At 33.9% G+C, this 22,723-nt stretch overlaps 1 protein-coding gene, 1 long non-coding RNA gene and 1 pseudogene across 2 annotated transcripts; all 3 read right to left on the reverse strand.

Moving 5' to 3' along the window:
- Positions 1 to 8,466: 8,466 nt before the first annotated feature.
- Positions 8,467 to 9,979, reverse strand: LOC120116069. Its single transcript, XR_005515525.1, has 3 exons — positions 9,881 to 9,979; positions 9,564 to 9,751; positions 8,467 to 8,517 (listed from the first exon to the last, which is right to left on the reverse strand). It is a non-coding gene; the product is annotated as an uncharacterized LOC120116069 (long non-coding RNA).
- An 845-nt stretch (positions 9,980 to 10,824) lies between these two features.
- LOC120116056 (outer envelope pore protein 21B, chloroplastic-like) lies at positions 10,825 to 12,598 on the reverse strand. Its single transcript, XM_039136624.1, has 5 exons — positions 12,438 to 12,598; positions 11,975 to 12,049; positions 11,718 to 11,870; positions 11,401 to 11,499; positions 10,825 to 11,087 (listed from the first exon to the last, which is right to left on the reverse strand). The coding sequence occupies exons 1-5, from the start codon at positions 12,528 to 12,530 to the stop codon at positions 11,004 to 11,006; spliced, it is 504 nt and encodes a 167-aa protein (XP_038992555.1). The 5' UTR covers positions 12,531 to 12,598; the 3' UTR covers positions 10,825 to 11,003.
- A 1,247-nt stretch (positions 12,599 to 13,845) lies between these two features.
- LOC120115914 lies at positions 13,846 to 17,189 on the reverse strand (annotated as a pseudogene).
- Positions 17,190 to 22,723: the final 5,534 nt, after the last annotated feature.

The raw sequence follows: 22,723 nt of genomic DNA on the forward strand, positions 1-22,723 counted from the left end.
TGATCATATCGTTTACCCCATCAAATGAGCGAATTCATTTCTCCCAAGAAGCAACACCCTTGTAAATATCCGGTGCTTTTTTCACAATCAACGTAACTGAGCGACGTATATTGTAGTTTTTAATAGCATTCTCGACGAGTTCTTTTGTCTTGAAGGTAATTCCAATATAGAGTTCACTATCACCACATTTATTGTATTACTCAATCTATGGGAATTACAAAAATTTCAGAGTGTTCAAGGCTACGTAATCCAGTTATTCACCAGAATGATCCCCCTCAAATCGAAATAGTTTTACGTTGTAAAATGCTACGAAAATAGGAGTAGTAGTCGTGTATCAATCTTGAGACCGCTCACGAATCGTATCACCAAAATCAAAGTCGACCACACGAGCCCAAGAATGTCTCCTCATAGATGCTAACACGTAATCCGTACTAGGGATATACGTTGAATATCATCTAGATGAGAAATCATCTAACATGTTAAACGTTTCATGGTATGGAGGCTTCGTGTCATTTTGAGAAGATGACATTGCCACACCTAGACTGTATGTATTGTACGTTGAATGTTGCTTTGGTGGCAAGTTCACGTCAAAGTGGAAGCTAGCTACACAAGAATGCTTTAGCATTGAATACGATGATACACCCAAGTTGTTGTGTGTATTGTGTGTACTTAATAAGTTGAAGTCATTTCATAAATTGGCTGTCAGACTCCAGACATTAGGATCGAGGTCAAAATTTGTAGTCTCTAATTTATGATACTAGTAATATCATTATCATTAGAAAAAATTACATACAACTCTAGGGGCCCTCCTAATGAATATTGCAAATGGGATTCTACTATCAATTCTACATCATCGTTATTCGCAATGTGGTATATTGAGTAGGTTAATGGTTCTAACAATGTCGGTAATCAATACTTCAACGGTTCTATTTTTCCCTTAAGCATGTGAAACATTTCTCTTTACTTCCTTAATCAACTTCTTATATGTTAATTTTCTTGGTAGTGTTATCATAACGGTGTTTGACGACTAAAATATGATACTGAGAGATACATCATCGAACATCTGGTCATCGTAGTATATCAAAGCAGTAATAGTTCATCTTCTCGACATATTTTTTAGAATATCTATGATCATACAGATAAAAGAAAAAACATTAGAGAAATTGTAATGACTTCAAACTATATAAGATTCGAGAAGTCTTTCTCGAATAAATTTACAATTGAAACACTTATTTGAAAGTAACATCTAGAAAATTAAGTTGACGATATTCACTTTCGTTGTGCTTGCCTTCTATGGTTGGTTTGTTTGCCTTCACCTTCACTTCCTTTGTGTTTGTCTTCTATGGTTGGTTTGTTTTCATTCATATTTGTTTTCCTTGTGCTTGCCTTCATTTATCTGAAAGTATGGACCTCGCGTTCTGCAGAGAGCAAGTTCCATCAAGATTCCTAGCGTGGAAGGAATGTAATACCCCAAATTTTGGTTAGTGACTAAAATGTAAGTTTTAAAAGTTTGATGGCTAAAGTATAAACCTTGAAAAGTTTATGGACCAAAAATATAATTTTGAATATATAATAGTGTGGCCTAAGACAAGAATTTTCTTGCTATTCATATTTTTAGTACGGGATTTATGTTAAAAGCTATAAAGAGTTAAAGTTCAATATAGAAATCGAATAGTCAGATCGAACCAGAATTTTACGAAAATTTGAAGGATGTTAGATAATGATTGGAAATACTATTTCCATATTTTAGATTCTATAAATTAAGCACGGATCAGTGTAATTTTTCAAATGTGGTTTAACAGTGGAATATTAGTGTCTAAAATGCAATTTTTAAAAATTACATGGTCAAAATAGATAGTCAAAGCCAAGTTGATTCATCTTTGACTATGAAATATTTTAATGGAAGACAATGCAATTGCATTTGGAAATTATCAAGTTTCATTAATGGTATTTTTGGGATTTCTCATTAATTGAATTTTAAATTAAATTATATTATAAAGTAGTGTTTTGTTGAGGATTCTAATACTAGAATAATCAAGAAATTAAACACGTTTTCAGCCATTTTCTTCACCTAGGTTGAACCATCATTGCTCTCCAATGTAAGATTTTATTTTTTTATTTTTGAAGCTACATACTTGATTGTTGGATTAAGCTATTAAATAGAGAATTAATCTACATGAAATTGTCTATCATTTGGTATAAATATTACATAGTGATCATGCTTATTTCATAAGATTTGGATATTAGGGTTTATTTAGGGTTTATGGACTTTGAAGACTTGATGAAGGATTTTTATGTTATTGATGTTGGAGATTATTTCTAAAGCATGTATAATGATTAAAATTATTTGTACATGTGTGTATAAGGTTTGACCATGATTAGGGTTTTATGAAATTGGTTAATTTTGATTTAATTTGATGTTATGATGATTGGAATAACATGAATTTGGTGCTAGGAGGTTAGATTAATGCTTGAAATTGAATGAAAACCTCGTCCTAAATTACTATGTAGGTTCGAAAATAGGGAGGAATTTGGGGGGAAATTATTGAAAATTTTCATATGGTCTATAAATGATATTAGAAGTGTTCTATGTGATTTGGAGATTAATTTGGATCAATTTGGAACCTTGAGTTAGTAAAAGGGCTAATATACAAGTTTTGAGAATTGTGGGATATTATTGCAAGGATGTGATGTTTGGGGTGTTCAATGTTAATTTTAACATTTAAGTGCTGGAAATTTAAGATAGAAAGTTGATTGGAACCAAATTACAAATTTTGGAAATTTAAAAGGGTTGAATTCCAATGGTCCTATAAGTATTAGGACTTAATTGCAAGTTCATTAAATGTAGAAGTATCATTTGGGTAAATTATTGCAATGCTGAAAATTTTATTAGTATGCTGATTTTTGAATTTAAAAATTGAGTTGGGGTTGAATTGCAAGTTTACCAAATTGGATGGTTGATTTTGAAAAGTCTAAGTATATGATGAAATTACAAGTTTTTGAATGTTAAAAGTATTGATTTTAGTATTTTACTATGGTGCTGAAAATTTTAGTAATTAATATGAAATGATCATAATAGTGAAGGATCATTATGAATTTAATGGAAAAGTTAAGGTGAATTCTAGAAAGAATTCGTTACTAGTGGCTTGATTATGAATTTGGCAAAAGTCGAGGGATTAAAGTTGGAATTAAATATTTATGGAGGTTAAAGAGTATTTTGAGAATTTTGAAATTTATGATGAAAGCGTGATTTTTTTTGTATCGATTAATTATAGATTTTATTTTATAGACTTTTATATTTTTAAGTTTGGATTATGTTAGTTCGATACTAACATATAGTTTGAATATGCTATGTTATTATGTTATGTTGTTAGACTACGATAAATCTAGTGATCCAAACGATCCGAAAGGAAATGATAAAGCACATGATTAGGAGTATCTCATAAAAGGTTCGGTAGTAAGGCAAAGGTGAGTGTGGTTATTTATTTAATTATTATGATCGATGACGACTTGCGATAAGTCAACCTCATATTATTCTTAAAATATGATTTATGATTTTAATTATGGATTATTTCCATAATATATTTATCAAATATATGAATTAATTAGGGATGAATTGTCCAAGTACGATTTCTATGCTGATAAATTTTAAATGTTTATGATATTAAGACATTGATTAACAAATAATTATATTATGATTTATAAGCCCACTGTATGTTGCATTGAGAGTCGTAGGTACATTTGACATGCCATTAAGTTGATTATTTTCAAGTTAAGTTATGGTACATTCATGTACATTATGTATTGCACTGTTGGTTCTTATGATATGATTTGCACTTGGAGTGCATCTTATGATCAGTTATGATTAGCACTGTGATGTGCGTAGTGTGCACCTTATGCTCTACTCATATACCTTATATTTTCTTAAATATACTTTGGGCTATGAAAATGAAATATGAAAGTCATGAACATGTTAAGTTGGCACAGAATATGTTATGTTTATGTTATCTGGTATTATATATCATGATTTCTATAAGAATATGGAACAAGTTGATTTTCAGGTTACGATGAAGTACTAGACTTGAATAAGTCGGTTTGAAAGTTTAACGTTTTGATTAAATTATTTTTAATGCTTTATTATATTTATGATATTTTCATTTTTATTTCATCTTAGTTTATTATTGCCTCACTAAGTTATACTTAGCGCATGATGATTTTCATGAGATAAGGACGTGCAGTGAGAAGCCTCCCGAGTATCTTTTTGCAGAACGTCTTCATTATCAGTATCAGTAAGACATTTTTTATGTTACTTTTGACTAGTAGTGACATGTATATGTATGTTATCAATATGCTTTATCAGTTTTATTTTAAATGGTCTATAATAATAAAATATGACCACTTTATTTTGATTAAACTAACTATATCCGTATTGATGAATGAATAAATTACCATATTTAAAATGGTTTTAAAACCTAGTAATGTTTAGATAATAATATATAATTTATGAAACAACATTAAACTTGTCTAATCACTGCCTAAAAATAGATTGGTTTTTTGATGTCAAAATATTAATTTATGATTTTAAGTGGTTAAGGAAATATTTTTAAAGTTGAAATAAAAATATTTTAAAACGAAACAAAATTTTAAGTTATTATGTTTATTGAATGTCTGTCAAGTTGATGTAATATATTTAATTCGTATTTTTAGACGTATATAGATTATAAGAGTACCGTAGAAAACAAGTTCAATTTCTGACGTGACAACACCGACGTATGTTATTAATGTGACATGTCAATAGGCCTCATACTACGAGGCTTGAGGTTCGTATAATTGATTGGGTTTATAAACCTTGCTAAAGGGGTTTCGAAACTATAAGTGATTTTTTGAAACTGTCTCATTGGGTTTCTAAACCCTGCTAAAGGGGTTTCGAAACTATAAGTGATTTTTTGAAACTGTCTCATTGGGTTTCTAAACCCTGCTAAAGGGGTTTCGAAACTATAAGTGATTTTTTGAAACTGTCTCATTGGGTTTCTAAACCCCCAAAAAACTCTTTAAAACCACGACTATTTTACACAAACCTATTTTGAACTCATTCGTATAACCTCATAGCAAACACAAACCCGACAAATCTCTGCCCCGAAGTCACGACTCCTCCTCCTCTGATCATAAATCACCGTTCGTCCTCTCCTTCATTCATTTCATCTTCACTCGTGGTATTTTTTCTTAACCTTAAATATTTTTTTCAATTTAAAACATTTTGTTGCTTTTAAATTTAAATTTATGACTTTATAATGATTTTAAATACGTCATTTTGAATCAATCGAGTTGTTTATTAGTGTTAAATATGCTTGTTTTAGCAACCCTTGTTTTTTAGGCTTGCCTACGAAGTGTTTGTAAAAAATCCCCAATGAAAATTTCCTGCACATACACTTATTTTTCTCACCTCCAATGGCTCTTAAACTTCCTACCAAATGCCCTAGGATCGATCAAGCTTTCAATTCTCAAGCTCTTGATCCACAATCTTTTGAAAGCCTATGCTTTCCTAATCTTGAAGCTCTTTCTTGTTACCACGCACGCTATATCACTCATCTTATTCGATCTGAATGTAATTTTGATGTGAATTTTCTTAGTTCGGGTGAGTATTAATTGAACTTTTACCGTACCATTCTTAATTGACATTGCATACGTTTCATCTCAATTGAACCTTCCATTCACCCTCAGCTTGTTCGAGTATTATTTTGCAATGCTACTTTTCTTAAGGAAAACCCTTCTGAAAAGTTTTTTAGAGTTCGTTATTTTCTTATGGGTGTTGAACTTGAGCTTACTCCCAAATCCATTGCTACAGATTTAGGCATTCCTTATAATGGTCTTTATAATGAGGAAACTTTTATTCATTTTAAACCTATTATAGGTGATAATCCCACCACTTTTGAATTTGACGAACGTTTTTTACACCTCTTCATCATTTGGTTCCTCCTTCATTCGAATGGTGGCACCACTCATATGCGCCACTTGGACTATTGGTGGCATTATCATTTTCGCACAAAAAATTGTCCAAAACAATACCAAAATCATCTTTCTTGACTTAGTGAACACAATCATCAAAAGAACCAATGTTACTGTCTCTTTACTTTCTGCGTGTGTTCTTAGTCACATTTTTTGTACCCATTTAATACTTCTTTTGATCCTCGCGTTCCCTTATCTAGTAAACTTGATTACGCATTGGTTAATAAAATGGGCTTTAGGCTTGAAAATCGAAATTGGATGAAAAAAACATGATGACATTGCTCCCGGTGATGATCTCGTCACTCATGGAGTCGATGCACCTATTGATGTTGTTCCTCCTTACCCTCCCGTCACTTTAGAGTCTCTTTTATGACTACATGTCTACTCATTTTGATTAGGTTCTTCATCATGTATACCCACTTGATGTTATAGGAACTCGTATTGACACTTTGGAGGTTTGTTTTCCATCTGAGGATTGATTAATTTCATACTTTGGATATTTTTATTTTAGATTTTTATGATATTGTTTAGTATTTTATTTTAGATATTCTGTTGGATATTTTCTATGACATTTGATTATGATATTTATGTTTTTTTATTATTATTGGTTATTCTTGGATTTATTGTCATTATGCTCTAATCTTGACCTCTCTTTCATAGCTAAATGATTTAGGATATTTTAATATAATTTTTTAATTACCATCTTTTTTAATAATCATTTTTTCTATTTTTTAAATTTTAATAAAATCTAATAATTAAAATTTTTTAAATTATAATTGTAGGATATTTTTAATAATTTTCATATTTTTTAAATATGATATTTTTAATTGTTATTTATTTTTAAAATTTATGATATCGCTGTCTACAAAACGCGATGCTCTTATAATAAATTTCACGATAAATTCAATTTCTTGGAGATCTTACGTTCTAGTCTTTTATCCAAATATTAAATTGAATTATATGAAAAGTTGTTCCACGTCGTATGGATCTTACGTTATGCAAAATGCGAGGTTTTTAAACGCTTTTTATAAAACACGATATATTCTTACATGGGCCATTTGACTGTCATTTTACCAAATGATTCTGGATAAGGTTATTTTGTAATAAATTAATAAAAAAATGAATAAATTTGCCATTTAAACTATTAGGGTATGATTGATTGATGGTGATCATCCTTAGGGGGATGGGTGAATAGGGTCCTTTGAGCCTTCCACCTAAGTTTAGTAGGGCGTTTGTTTAGGGAGACGGGGGTTGATCATATCCCAAGAATGCATTTATAAGGCATTGCTCATTGTTGGATTTGGTTTCGTCATCGTTGCTTTCTTGAGTAAATAATCAAATGATCGAGCCAGACATAGATTCACTCGTCTCGGTCCGTTTTCACTCTTCGGCTCCCTTAATGCATGCAGGGAAAGAAGATTAAGACGATTGATTGGGGTTTACGAGATCTGAAACCTATGACCCATCGGTTATTCAACGTACGTTGATCAGTAATTTAGGACGATTCAAATACTACAAAATCAGGAGTTCATTGCCGAATGTCTAGTACTCGATAAAATCTGCCTTTTTATAATATGGATAAAATCTAATACTGCAATTATATGAACAACTTTGCTCTCCTTTTTACAACTGCTGATCAGTTTGGGCCACCTAGTGGTAATTCACAAGGAGATTCAAATACTACAAAATCAGGAGTTCATTGCCGAATGTCTAGTACTCGATAAACTGATACCAAGTCCAAATATTTCAGGGTTGCTACATTTCCTCCAATGACAAGTTATTTTCAATCGAATCAGAGGCATGCTCTGGTTTAGTGGGCTTAGCTTCAACTCTGGAATTGTTAATGGGGCCCTACTCAACAGGTTCTTCCGACCTGTCATTTAATTTGAATGGTCTTTGGAAATCTTTAGCATTTCTACCGTCCATAAACAGATTGTTAAACTTCTCCTCCAGCATACAAACAATTCAATTTTTCAAAAAGGTTAAAATGTGCAGACAGGACGTACAATGAATAAGGCTTAATTAACCGTTTGGGTACACAGAAACTTCAATCAGTAAGCCTGCAGATGTGAATCCCCAACACATTATGCACCTGCCCCCCACCCCACAAAAAAAAGCCTCATTTAGGATAAGCACAAATGTTTTACCAACTTATTAGCTTCACGTGTGCAGAAGTCCATCAAACATGTTGCAGTTGCTAAATGTTAGTGCAAACTAATCTAGTCCATTAATCTGTTATCATCCAAAACTACTGATGGAACTACATCGTTGACTATGCAGACAACGTAACCTAATTACTTTGGCTACAGAAATTGTCAATAATATATAAGCCATCTATCATGTGAGAAACTTGATAGTAATATTTAATTGCCACTGCAAAACTTATAAAATTAGTTACTTTTTGTACTACTTTAAGCTTTCTCTGCAGTGCATCATGTTCAGAGCAACAACCACAATTGTAATTGTAATACACAATCCCAGTGCAAAGTAGTTTTTGGGAAAAAATTTCATCTGAGACGAATGAAATGGGCAGGGTTCTTCATGCTAGACTCAGAGTTCCTAGTAATTCATACAAATACCATCTCTACTGGTTTTACCGGCATGAAAATGAAAGCAATATGACAAACAATAGCAGTAATGGATTCCTGAAATAAGGCAAGTGTGGGTGTTTGGTATCATACTGGAGTAATCCTTCGCACCAACAGAGGAGCCGATGTTGGAACACTATATAGTAAAATACTCGCGTAGGCTCAAAATCTAAACTATCAATAACGTTTAGGGGGTGTTTGGTTCAAGGATTGTGGAATTCCCATGGGATTCCCATGGGAATCCCACATTCCCATTTTTGGTTGGCCGAGAATCTCATTCCTGGTAATGTTTTATTACCAATAGTAAATTTTTTTGGGTATATTACCGGAAATGTCATTACCTCAATTCCCTTAGGTATTATAACATTACCGGCGTTTTGGACTAAAATGCCCATAAAATTTTATTTTTTTTCAAAAATATCCTTCTTCTGTCATTGAATAATAAAAATTTTACGAATGTTAAATTACAAATTTATCCTTCAATTATTTTAGATTTACAAAAAAAATCTATAATTAAAATTTTATATGAAGTTCAGAGGTTAAAATTTTTTTTACCCTTTCATTAAACATTTTTTTATATTTTTAATTTTGTAAAAAAAATATAAATATTATGAATTTAATTTTTTAAAGAAAATATATAAATATTTTACAATTTGTAATATTATACAAATATATAATAAGGACAATTTGGTCAAATATACATTACAATAATTTTTTATTCCTTTAACCAAACACGGTAATTTTACATTCATGCTAAACCAACCAAACACAAAATACAACATTCCTAGTAATCCTATTTCCTGGTAATTTTTTATTCCCTGATAATTTTACATTCCGTGAACCAAACGTACCCTTAGTCTGTTTGGAATTGGAATACAGAACCGTATGTGAATATTACCAGGAAAACAACGGGAGGAAAAGCTGTAATAGATTCCTGAAATAAGGCAAGTGTGGGTGTTTGGTATCTACCACCAGAGTACTTTCGCTGTATCAACAACCTCGTTCTGGGCACGATTGTCCTCCTCGGAGCTCATTGAATCGTTAATAGCTCTCATCGAAAACGTTCTATTAGGTGTTAAGAGGAATCCAGTTGATCCGTTGGCTTAGACAATGCCTATGATGTAGTAGCAACAATGTTCCATTTGAAGAACCCGGTGCTTCCACCCCCAAATTGAAGGAAAATACAAAGCAAATATCAGAGAATTCACCGAGAGAAAGAAACCCAATTCAATGGAAGCATATATAAAGGCAATAAAATAAAATATTTGGGAAAATTTGGGAATTACCTGGAAGGGAAGGGAGAATTGAAGAAGCCAAATTGATGCCATTGTGTTTAGGAGATTGAGATATCCTCACACTTAAACAAAAAAAAAGGATTAATTTCAGTCGCCTCCACATGATGATGATGATTAATTGAACAATAAAAGAAAAACGATATAGGATACAGCAAGCAAAGGGCAACAGTGCAGGAGCAGCTGAGTAAAACCCCATCCCCAATTTCGAAGCCTGTCTTTGGGTTTAGCTTTGCGCTTTTGCCATTCCCCCCGGATCAGTATTCAGAAGTGTAGGGATGCAACGGGCGGGCAGGTTGGGTTTTTGGCCGATCCAAATCCGACCCGATATCATGCCAACAAAATTCGGTTTCGCTTTAATCCGACTTTCAAAATATGTTTACCTGTTTTATATTTTTCCTAATTAATTTAACATGATTTTTTTTAATTTTTTACATATTTTATCAGATAAAAAACTAATCAAATAAAATATTAGTTTTTAGTTTAATAATATAAAATTAAAATAAATTTTAATTTAATATTATGCTAGTACTTTATATATTTTTTACATATATTTTTATCAAAATAAATGATAATATAAAAATTATTTTAAAAATATTCTTTCTAGTTATCTCGTTCTCTCCAATTTACACTCAACTTGAAACAACCTAATTTTTTTTTCTTAAAAGAAAATTAATTCAATTTTAAATTTAACTCTACCAACATAGCAAAGCCGATTCCCCCCATAACTTTAGCAATGAAATAAATAAACAAGCATGATAAAGGATTTATTTGTCCAAATTCGATTCATTTACCATCTTAGGAGGCGAACTCTTCTCCCTTTAGATGGAGCATCCCACCTACCATGGAAACGTAGGTTGCATTTCCACACTGCTAGCATTTACCATTCTCAAGGCAAAACATTTGACTGGCAATTGCAGAAGAAAATGAATCCACAATTTAAAAAGAAAATAATTAAAGACCCATCCATGATATTAGTGGGTTTCTTTCTACTAATAAGCCTCAACAGGGCAATGTCTGCTTCCACCCAAATCGAAATGATCGTTACACATGTCTATTGCACATTCAAACTCGCATTACACATCTCACCACTACATGTGGTAGATCTCGTGCATTCTCACAAATCAAATCTTACATTCCATCTACCATTCATGTCAGCATTGAGGGTCCAATTATTTTCCCTAATCTGCAGATATGGAACCTGAAAGAGGAACATTCACCAAGCAAAAAACAAAGAAGCAGGTAAAACAAAGGAATTTACAAGTTCTCATGAACGGAAACAAAGCATGGATTTCTTCCTTGGAGGGTCGAGCAAAAATCGACTCAAGAGTTCTGGTTAATGGTATTGAAAATGATTACTTTCGACAAAGGAAATAATTTCAGGTTAAAGAGAAATACAATGCACTTAGGATGTAACGATCAGAAGGCTTGCATTGGGGAGGGATAATATGACAGTATAGCAATATTCATAGTAGGCGCTACATCTTACAAAAAACATTATAAAATGGTATTACCTTCTCAAGTACTTCATAACCAACTTTGAGTCTAACATCTTGGTCTCTCCGGAAATTCAATATTTTATAAGTAAATTCAGCAGCTCCTTCCGACTTCCTCTGTAGTAATTGCATAAACTATCAGCAAAAGAAAGCTAAAACTACACATAAATTACTTGAGTACTCTCACAAAAGAATCACCAGATTAAAGGAAGCTTAGGTGGTATTTTCCCAATCAAAGATGAAATCGAAGAAACAGGTGTTTAAAATGTACTCATGGGTGAAAAAAAAACAAATCACACAAACCAAATATTGGCAAAATTAAAGGCTGAACCTACCCCCTTGAATTCTTGATCAACATCATATCTTCCCTTGACAACGAAATTCACCGAATCATCGTTGGTTACCAGAAAAGATTTTTTCCCTCGCAGCGTGTACCGCACCTTTTCACGCCTATCATAGCGCAATCCTACACCAAGGCTTGTAGACAACTACAGAACATTATCAAACACATTATTAAACTGGGAAAAGAAAAGATCCAAATTTGCAAGAGAATGCTCTTAAAACAAGAGCATAACCATTAGGGATAACATACATCAGCATAGAAGTGCCTCATCATTGCACAAAAGTTATTGGGGACTCCAGTTTTTGTGTCCAGCTCGCCTTGAACCTGACATATAAAATGATAGATACAAAGATTTATCAAATAAAATGGACTCAATATGCGTATGTATGTCGAATTATCCCGTATAAAAGGGTGAGAAGACCTAAAATAGGGTCATTTTTGGGTATTTGGAATATCCGACTAACATTCACGGCCAAATCTCAAATCCTACTGGTGAGAGAGAAGAAAAGAACAAAGAGAGAAAAATCTCAAATTCTATATCTCTCAGAACAGAATTCAAATAAGCAATCCACAAAAAGCTGGAAAGAAACAGAGAGTGAAGTTACAATCTAGAATAATCTAATCGAGTTTAGTACAGGAATACAGTATCTTTAAGAAAAGAAAATGGAAGAGCAAAATCAACAAAGTAGAAAGCTTTTAGAAGCATACGTACCTGCAAATAGGTTTTGGAGTCGATGGGGAACTTCTCCTTGGCGTGGACTCTTAGAGCTTTGGAATCTCCACTGTATCTCAACGAAGTCTCCATTTTTTCCTTCTTTGTTTCTGATTTTCCTATCTTTTTAATAGCGTCCAGACTCCAGTGGTTGTCTTCCAGCCTTTTTTATGCTCTACGCTATGCACGGCCAAGATGATAAGATAGGGCTGGCTGGGCTAACCTTTTATAAGTCTCGATAATTTTTTAAAAATATTTTTTATTGATATAATAACTTTATTTTAAAAGGTAATCTAAATTATTATTTTTTATTTTGTTTTAGTATTCAAACTTTATTTTTTAAAATAATGTCTAATGTTTAGTAGGTTTTAATTTAGCACATGTCGTTTAAAAATTAACAAAATTATTAGCATGATATTTTTTCAATAATTATATGGTATTATCTTATGGTGATATATCAATATTACTATTAAATTTTTAACGGTGGGTACCAAAATAAAATTTTAATTAAACATTATGTATGATTTTGAAAGAAAATAAAGTTTAAGTGATAAAATGAAACAAAATAAAGTTTAAGTGATAAAATGAAACAAAAATAACAATTTAGGTATTAAACATGTTGTTTATCCTATTTTAAATTGTTGGTTGAGTATATCTAATTTTATTTTTTATCGTTGCATATTTTAAAAAATATTTAAACATTATTCATTGATGATAATAAAATATTACCAAAACAATATTATTTGAAAATATAAGAAGGAACTATTAATATTTATCTTTTAAGTAATGTAACATTCTATGAGATGTTATATTTTGAATAATTTTATTCTTAAATTTATTATATTAAGTTAATCCTTTTAAAGTAGACATATTGATATATTAGATTAAAATATTTCAAATTTAGCTATACTTATTTCAATTCAATGATAAAATATATATAAATATTAAGATAGAAATATATTTTTCTAATATTTAAACAAAATTGAATAATTTAGATAGGATAATTTCAAGTGAGATAACTCTAAGCCGTCCATTATACTATAATATATTAGGACAAAAACATACCGAGCCCATTTCAAAAGCAACGGGCAGTGAAGTTACAGCCTAAACATTCATACAAATGAATGCTATTTCATTTTCACCACCTACTGCTTTTTGCTGCTGAACATTGTTCTTACAGATTCTTCTTATGTCGTTATCAAAAAGTAAATAGTGGTTAGATTATGTCGTGACTCATATAATTGAATCGCAGAAAACCCCGGGGGATAACTTCAAAATGCATTGCTAACTAACTGTTTGATTTTTGTAAAGCTGATTCATTTCAGTCTCCTCTGAAAGAAAACCTGTCCTGAATTGACTGACAACTAATTACCTTAAAAAGCTTGGAACCTACACCCTGCAGCAGAAATTAACATGCCGCAGAAGAAGGGTATGAACTCAATGCCCTGGTCTAGCATTTTTAGTCTGAAACCCATTATCAGTACTAATGGGACTGCTTCTTCCACTGATGTTACTGCCAGACAGTTGATCAGCACTGTATGGATGATGCCTAGAGCCTACAGGAGGAAGGACGGATGAGGTTGCTTTAGCTTTGGCAGCTACTTTAATCGCCTCGTTAGAATCCAATTTTGCAAGTTTCCATGCACTTATCCGGACAGGATGTTGGGGCAGTCTTTTACCCTTGTCTGGTGACCGTACAGCATCCGGATCTACTGTGGATGGTAAGCGACCCGGGTCCAAATGTGGGATTATTTCATCCTTTGTGAGAAAACAAATTAATCAGTTATAACTTTTATCGTATAACCGAAAATCCATGACAGATGATCACCCTAAGAGAGACTGCAGGCATCTTAAATTCATATTTGTAATGTAGCCACAATTTGCATGCGACATTCATTATCCATTTTTGATAGCATACACCACCATCAATATAAAATGACAGTTTTCATGTTTAGTAGGTAAGGAAGTGGTACCTGGAGGTCCATGAAGATTCTAGGTGGGGTATACCAAGCACCTTTGTATTGCAAGCTCCTTCCAAGAGAGCTTCTTCCGCTTATGGCAGTCACAGCTGAACTGGTAGGTGACGATGGCATACTCTGCTGATATTCATCATCTGCAGACTGTCCAGGTGGTTCACTTTGCGCTCTCATTGCAACAACATATTCATATGTAGTGATACCCCGCAGTTAGAAATGAAAATGGTTCAATATTTACATATTAAGACAGTATAAGAGAGAGGGAGTTCTAAAGAAACACCTTTCTGATCAAAATTATATGGAAAAAGAACAGTTCTCCCAGAAGCACAATTGCAAGAAAACAAACAGCAGTGCAGAAGGCCTGTGATCATTTGTATAATGTTAGGCAAAACCCATGACAACCGAGGTTTTCATTCATTCTTAGAGAAGTGAACACTAGCGGTAATGTATTTCAACCAGTCTCAGGTAAACAAGCATATATAATTATAGAACATTTAGAAGCACCAACCACACAATTCACATTTTAGAACTAGGAATTTTGTTTTTCAATACCCACGAGAATCAGAGCTTTAAGTCAAAATCCACTTTCTAGAGCTTGCAAAATAGATCCAAAACGAGAAAATAAATCAAATACAAATACTCTACAATCAAGCATCTTTGGTACTTGAAAATGACTAAATCAACAATGCTAAATTTTCTCAATCAATCAAGGTGCTCTCTCACAAGCATAGTAATACTACAGAAACAATCTGAGTTCTTAGGAAGAGAATGCAGAGAACATACCACCACAATAGCAGAGGGGGTACGGGAGAATCCAACTCCGAGCTTCTCGGTTATATCACTTTCTGTACCTTTTCTATCAGTAAAACATCGCACAAAGACAGCAATGCCAACTCCAAATTCAACCACATACATGCATATGTGAAGGCACATAAAAATAAGTTCAGTTCTTGTCAGGAGATGCCAACGAGTGACATGAGCCGTTGTCCAAAAGTTATCCTAAGAACTTACCCAAACAAGGCTATCTGCCATCAAGCACACAAAACTGATGTAATTTTTCCTGCCCAAGCAATTATTCAACCACTGGATAAAATGGTAAAACAGTTTAGTCATGGCCAAGACCACATGAAGTTCTAAATCAGTACAAAAAGGCAGGATTGTTTTCAGAACACTACTAAGAAATCACAAGTTATAGAGCAAAATGCAGACTTCAGCAAATGGCCAAGGCACTATAATTAGTCAACCAGAAACCCTAGGTGCTTTCCAGTCCAGTAACATAACTTAAACGTTCAAACTATTCGATTCTCGATAGTAGTTCTCAAAAAACAAGAAATTTACCCAAGAAAATTATGAAATGGAAAAAGATGAATATTTGATAACTCACTCGACAATGAAGATCAAATCGATCAACACATTTTTCACAACTTCTACAATGCTTGATGAATTTGCGCACCTGCAAAAGGTGAGTTGGAAGGGCATGAAGAGTTATTATAGCTCAAAAACATGCGATCAGAAAACAAGCTTCTTCCAGATAAAGCAAAATATGAGCAAGCCAGTTGTTTCATTAGTATGTCAATTCTTAAGAATTAATATGAATACAACCCTCGGGATATTCTTGCTTGAAAAGCACGGAGGTGTCTATTCAGATACAAGTAAATGAGCAGAACGTAAAGGGGAATTTCGTAAAGGGGAATTTCTTTTTCACATATAAGAAGTGAAAGCTATATCAAGAATTTTTTTTTTTGTGTCTAAGCATGGACTATTTCCTGTTGCTAATTTTATAAAATTAGCTTTCATTTTCTTTCTCTTTTCTTGTTTTCATTGAAAAGGGAGAAAACAGTGAGAGGAAACAAAAGTTTTTTTTTTGGGAAGGGGGGAGTGGCTCAGGAGTAGGGAGAGGCTATCCTAGTAGAGTGACCCTTACTTCTGCATTACACAATGTGCAGAATGAAGCATCTTCTTCTCCAGATTGTTGCTGCAAAAGGTCTTCATCTTTGCAGCAATCTTCTTGTACGATGCAAGCACAAAAGAAACCTCCAAGTTTGGAACACCATCGTGAACTATGCCTATTATATTCACTTCCATACTTTAATCCTATCCTGCAAGGTTCTTTGATAGAAGATGCATTCTCTGGTTAAATAGCAAGAAATCTATGGTTAATTGAGACGAACAATAGACTACAGTCTACACAGAAGCTCATATCTTAATACAGGAAACTATTAAAAAAATTCAAATGACAATTCTAACCATCATCCAATTAAGTTCACAATTATCATGCAATCTATTAACAAAACCATACATAAAAATAATCAAAGGTTACCTACCTGGCAGATCCATTTAATTGTGTGATTTACAAACTGATGCCTTGTCAGCTTCAAGGAGAATTCCAGAATCACAAGGGTCAATGGCAGTTCATCCAACATACAGGATGAGACAGAGGGTGCCTGAAAATTAAATCAAGCATTAAGTTAATAATTAGGAAAGCAATTAAAGAAGTTTTATACGTTATAGTGGTTACCATGATAGAGTAGACACCAATAGCCACATATTCATAGATATTTTTTCCAAGAAAGGGAGCAAAGAAGGCAAAATATGAAACCGATAGCAAAAAGAAAACGGTAATGGCCACAACCTGTACACCATTTAGAAAGGAAAAAAGGATAATGAGTGGTTGTTGAAAGAGACATGCAAGAATTTATCACAAAGAAATAAGCCAGCAATATGTAATGATACTAAGGACACAAAAAACCACCATGTTTAACACCATGTCTGCCATGGCTTCATGGAATATACGACTTCATCTAAAGTCGTGACCAGGTTTCAAATTGCTTTATCATATTGGTAGTCTTAGTAATTACCTAACTGCTCATCAAAAGTAGGTGTCGCATTGCAATGAAATAACTTGGTAGCCAGAAAATGAACGATAATTAAACTAAAATTAAAACTTATTAGCATAAAATTTCAACTTTCTTTTGTACTTCCAAATGCAAAGAGATACATTAATTTGACCAACTGTGCATATTCCAGGAAGATGAAAATTTCCCCAAGTAGCATTATTTACATGAAACGGTTAATAGGATCAAATAAAAGAAATTCACACAAACATCCATAAACATGGGCTTAGTCATCAAAAATTCATAAAGTCACGACCCACAAAATCATTATACACACAATCAATAAAAACTCCGGCAACCCGTATTCATAAATTCATTCTACAGTAGCATATATAAACAATTCCTTATAATATAGGAAGAAATAACAAACGCAAAAGAGAATAAAAAAAAATACCATCGCTAAAGACAATAATGTGCATAAACGAGACTAAAAGAATCAGGCGGTAACTGGAAATTTTGTTCGAAGTATCAATGTACAAAAAGAGCTGATATACTAGAATTTTTTATAAAAAAAACACCTGAAATGCATGAGCCGGCAGTGCCATACGTGACGCCTGCCCATTGTCAAACAACTGCTCCAAAACTTCTCATTCACCTCCACATTTGAGAAAACCCAGTTTGCAAACACTTAAAGCAAAATCCCAAATACGTTTGCTTCCAATTGGTGTGGTTCCTTTAATGCTTATTGGCATCAAAATCATTGCATCCCATAAACTCAAAACAAAACTAAAAAATATAAAAGGAAGAAGAAGGGGCTCAAACTAGACCCAGCAGCAATAAAATAATTTAAAGAAGAGGCATGAAGTTAGTTTTCGGTTTTAGGGTTTGTAGAATTGACTGAATGCACATCGACCGGAGAGAGAGGGAAGCCTTGAAGTTGAAGAAGAGAGGAAAAAGGTGGACTAACTACGAGAGTACAAGTGTGATTAATTTAAATCGGAAAACAGGAAGTGGGATTCAGAACACGACATCGTTCGGCGTCATAACTAAACGATATGTAGCTTGAACTTTGATTCCACGTGCAAAGGACAGAACATTCACGTGCATGACTATTATTTTCCGTTTTTTTTGCCGGTGCTTCACTTGTTGTCTGCATTGAGGTTTGGCTACCATGGCGAAATCAAAACAAAAGATTGGCCCACATGGACTGCTTGGGTTTTTCTTTCGAATCATCAATCAAACAAAGGATGGTCTCAACAAAGATAGGAAAAGGACATAATATATGTAAGTTTGCAATATATTCAGTGCTCAAACTAGTATATGGTTCTTGGAAATTGAAGGGCTTAGCCTCTTCGTTTTCTATATACGGTTCAATCCAACAACAGAAAATCAAAATAAAATAGTAGTAAAGGACATCATTTTAAGATGAGATTCTTTCTCCCATGTTATGAGTAGCATAACATGCAGTATAAGAGTTAGAAAGTAGTTATAAATTGTTTGTTTGTTAGAAGTTAGTTTCAGCTTAGTTATGAATTGTTAGCCTAGTTTACTTCTATAAATATATTCAAGTTTGATATATGAAATTCGTGGTATCAAAGTAAATTTAATTTAAAAAACAAGAAGGTTTCGATCGTTAAGGTGATATTCCTTCTTGTAGAATTTTGTGATGTTCTCCATCTGCTTGCGTGAGTGATCTTGGGTTCTCTGTCTTCCTTCTTTTAATATTGGGTTGAGAGGCTTCTGGACTGGACGAGGGTTGAAGCCTATTCTTATCAAGATTGACAGCAGATATCGGGAGTAGTTTTTCATTTCACAATTTAGGGTTTTCCCTCTTTTTGCTTTTTCTTTCGGTTTCCCTTTTATCTCTCAAAATGCCTCTGGCGACTGAGATACACTGATAAACTTCAATCGTCCATTGTTTTTAAATCCTTCCGATGCGCCTAGAGGTTTCTTGGCCTCGCATCAACTCTTGGTATCGAGAAATACAGTAGATGGAGTCGTCCATGAGGATCGCTTTGTTGGTTAAAAAAAAAAAGCTCGAATTGTTAGATGGGAGTTGCATAAGGGATTATGAAGAAGAAGGGTTGCAATGCCATAGTATTATCGTGTATCTTAACACAGCCAGCAAAGAGTTTCGGTTGAGATTGTTTTTGCGGTTGAGATTGTTTTTGCATCTAGTGTTGCGTCGGTGTGGAAGAATTTAAAGAGAGGTTTGATAAGGTGGATAGCTTAAGGGTGTATTTTCTTCATCGGGAGATTGCGTTATTAACGCGAGGAGAGTATACCATCTCGACCTATTTCACTTGATTAAGACTTTGTGGGATGAGTACAATGCGTTGGTGCCTTTTTCAACCTGCAACTGTGAGATGTATCAGTAGAGCTCCAGGTATCTAGCTCAACAGAGGTTGTTTTAGTTCCTTATGGACTCATTGACTCATATTCAGCAGTACGTAGTTAGATCTTACTCATGCAGAACATGCCAGAAGTAAATCAAGCTTATTCCATGATCGTGCAGAAGAAGTTGCAACGGTCTTTATCTTCGGGGGTATCTCCTGTCTCTGAGGTTTCAATGATGTATTCTAATGCTTCAAGCAATCATGATCGTTGGCGTTTCAATGGGGTTTGTGACCATTGCAAAATACGGGGACACAAACAGGAGAATTGTTATCGTTTAGTAGACTTTCCCCCATTTTTAAGTTCACTAAGAAGAATGATAAGTCAGGCAGCCCTTGCATCCAATCAATCAGTTCAGACTTCTGTTTTGGAGCCCCATCAAGGTAGCAATATGAGTGACCATCTCGTGGCATCAGTTTCCACCAAGGAGCAATATGATCAGATAGTGGCCTATTGAACAAAGGACACTCCATGGAGTCAGCAGCTAATCTTGCAGATTCTTTATCTAATAATTCTCATGTTAGTAAGTCATTGGATTGAATTCTAGATATGGGTGCTACTGTCCACATGGTTTCTGATTTACAAAACTTAGTTTCTCATGTATCCTTTGATCCATCATCACACCTTATCCACCTCCAAAATGGTAAAACAACTCCTATTACCTATACTGGAACCTTTCATTTTGATCATTCGCACACTATAACTAATGTTTTGTATGTACCACAGTTTTCACAAAACCTGCTCTCTGTATCGAAGTTAACCAAAGATCTTAATTTCAGTGTCACTTTTTCTCCAGATTTATGTGTTTTGTAAGAACTCTCAAGTGGAAAAATGAGGGGATTAGTAGGCTGTCTCGAGGTTTATACTTTTTTTTATTCTTTCAGTCTAGGGGTGCCTGTTTGTTCCTCTGTTCAACCTGATTCTTTGACATCTTTAGGTTCTGTTTTTTTTTTCAGTTTCTGCTACTATTGATTGTATGATGTTCTCTGTTTCTAAAAAAACGAGCTTATGGCATGCTCGATTGGGGGATGCCACAGAACAACTAAAATTTCAATGATGCTTATATGCATGTGATGTTATTCCAATCCTCATGAATCATGATAACTTTCCGCAATGATAGGAAAAAAATACTCAGAAAAACTAAGTTGCTTTTGGTAAATTCTTGAACGATGATCCTGAATTTGCACTGGCCCGAAAGGAAAAGCTCGACGTATGGACATTCATCAACTACAGCAGCAACACCTTCATTTCCAGGACTACAATGGAGGGCTAAAGCATAATCTTCAGGTGATACAAGAGGAACAAGCCTATATATAGATATGCTGAGTTCCTCCCTTAAATAACGCTCATAAAAAAAAGGTACTTGATAATGTGAGGATTGATGTTAGACTTGCAGTGTAACTGGAGTTGATTAATAAAACCACAGAAAACCATATAAGTAACACTAGACGACCAAGATGTTCATAGTATTCTCTCCTTCAAAGGAATATACAATAGTCGGCTCAATCAAATTGCAAGAATGTATGGAGTTGCCTGATATCCTGATTCAGGAGCAACTCATCAAATCACAAATGGATGTTCTGCATTCCACGCGGACACTGCTTATACAGGCAGTGACTATTCTCATGGGTAATGTGGATGGAGTTGTGATTACTAGAGTTGGTCAAGTTCTTTGCTCACCCCTTCAAAACCTTCGTTTCTTCCCTACTTACCGTGTTCCTGACATTGAAAGAAATTGATGTATGTTCTCAACCTGCTCGTGACAATGATTATTTTTTGAATTTCATCCTAACGGTGCGCACACTGCATCTATAGCGTGGCCAAGTCACTTGATAGTCTTGAAATTTGACACAAGCGTATAGGACATCCTTCAATGAATGTCCTTTAAGACTGCCCTCAATCATGTAATATAACTGTTCACGATAATAGAGTGTCAACGTGTGTTTAGCTTGCTCATGGGAAAAGCCCATAAGCTGCCCTTTTCCTTGTCCACAACTGAATACAATGCTCCTTTCAACTTGTCTCTGATGTGTGGGGAACCTCACTTGTATCTGGTGTTTTTTCATACCAACTTATCCTTTATGTTGTTTTTTTGTAGGTTTACTTGGATTATTTTGCTAAAGACCAAAGCACTGCAGACAGATGGGAGAATCAAGTATCAACCTCTTGACACTTGGTTAGCTAAGAATGGTATTCAGCACTGATTTCCTGCCCAAGAACATCGGAACAAATGTAAAGGCAGAAAGAAAACATCATTACGTAGTTGAAATGGACTAACTTTGCTTGCTCAAGCAGGCTTATCTATGACCTTTCACAATAAGTAAATTTTCAATCAAAACAACGTAATTTTCCTTGGATATAGCTCACAACAAGGGTTACAGGTGTATGTATGATAGTGGTAAATTTTTATCTAGGCATGTGATATTGATGAAACGTCTTCCCTTCCTCAGAGCGTAATGCCACTTCCATCAATTCTAACATTGATGTTGTAGCTATCAAGATGTCAAGATGCTGAAAACAGGGGGGGGGGGAATTGCTTCAAGAAGTTCAGCCTCACTCTTGATGCATGTTCACCAGCAGTGAAGAGATTACCAGCTTTTCATCCAGATAGGTACAGGAAACAGAGATCAAGCTACCATCTGGAGTAGCTTTTCCTCTCAGAGTGTGACAATTTTTCATATTGACAGTTATCTCATTGCCAAATCCTGATAAGTTCATCAATTCACCATCCCTATCTAAATTGATAGTTTCGATTACCCATTTCTCTTTCTTTCTTTTTTCTCTACATCTCACTTCACAATTGGTTTTCAACTTTGTTATACTAGAACTCCTCAATTCCTGACGCATACACATATCTTTCTGTTCAACTAGCCCATCATGCTCTATTAAAAATTCAAGAATCATGGCAGCTAATCATCTCTCTATGCCCTGCCTTGTAGAAGTATAATGTTTCTGTTTCAACAAGTTAGTCATGTTATATTAAAATTCAGATGTTATAACCCTCTTCCAAAAGATAGAAGCTCATCAATTCACCATCCCTGTCTAAATTGAGAGTTTCGATACTCATTTCTTTCTTTTTTTT

The sequence above is a fragment of the Hibiscus syriacus genome, unplaced genomic scaffold, assembly GCF_006381635.1.
Source record: "Hibiscus syriacus cultivar Baekdansim isolate YM2019G1 unplaced genomic scaffold, ASM638163v2 tig00000910_pilon, whole genome shotgun sequence".
Lineage (NCBI taxonomy): Eukaryota > Viridiplantae > Streptophyta > Magnoliopsida > Malvales > Malvaceae > Hibiscus > Hibiscus syriacus.

Bases quoted from the DNA above. Each gene is read 5' to 3' on its own strand.
- LOC120116056 (XM_039136624.1), bottom strand. From the start codon at position 12,530: ATGGAGACTTCGTTGAGATACAGTGGAGATTCCAAAGCTCTAAGAGTC. The intron at 11,871-11,974 runs GTATGTTATCCC...AATGTTCTGTAG, and splicing joins TGAGGCACTTCTATGCTGAT to TTGTCTACAAGCCTTGGTGT. The intron at 11,088-11,400 runs GTAATACCATTT...TTCCTCTTTCAG, and splicing joins GTTATGAAGTACTTGAGAAG to GTTCCATATCTGCAGATTAG.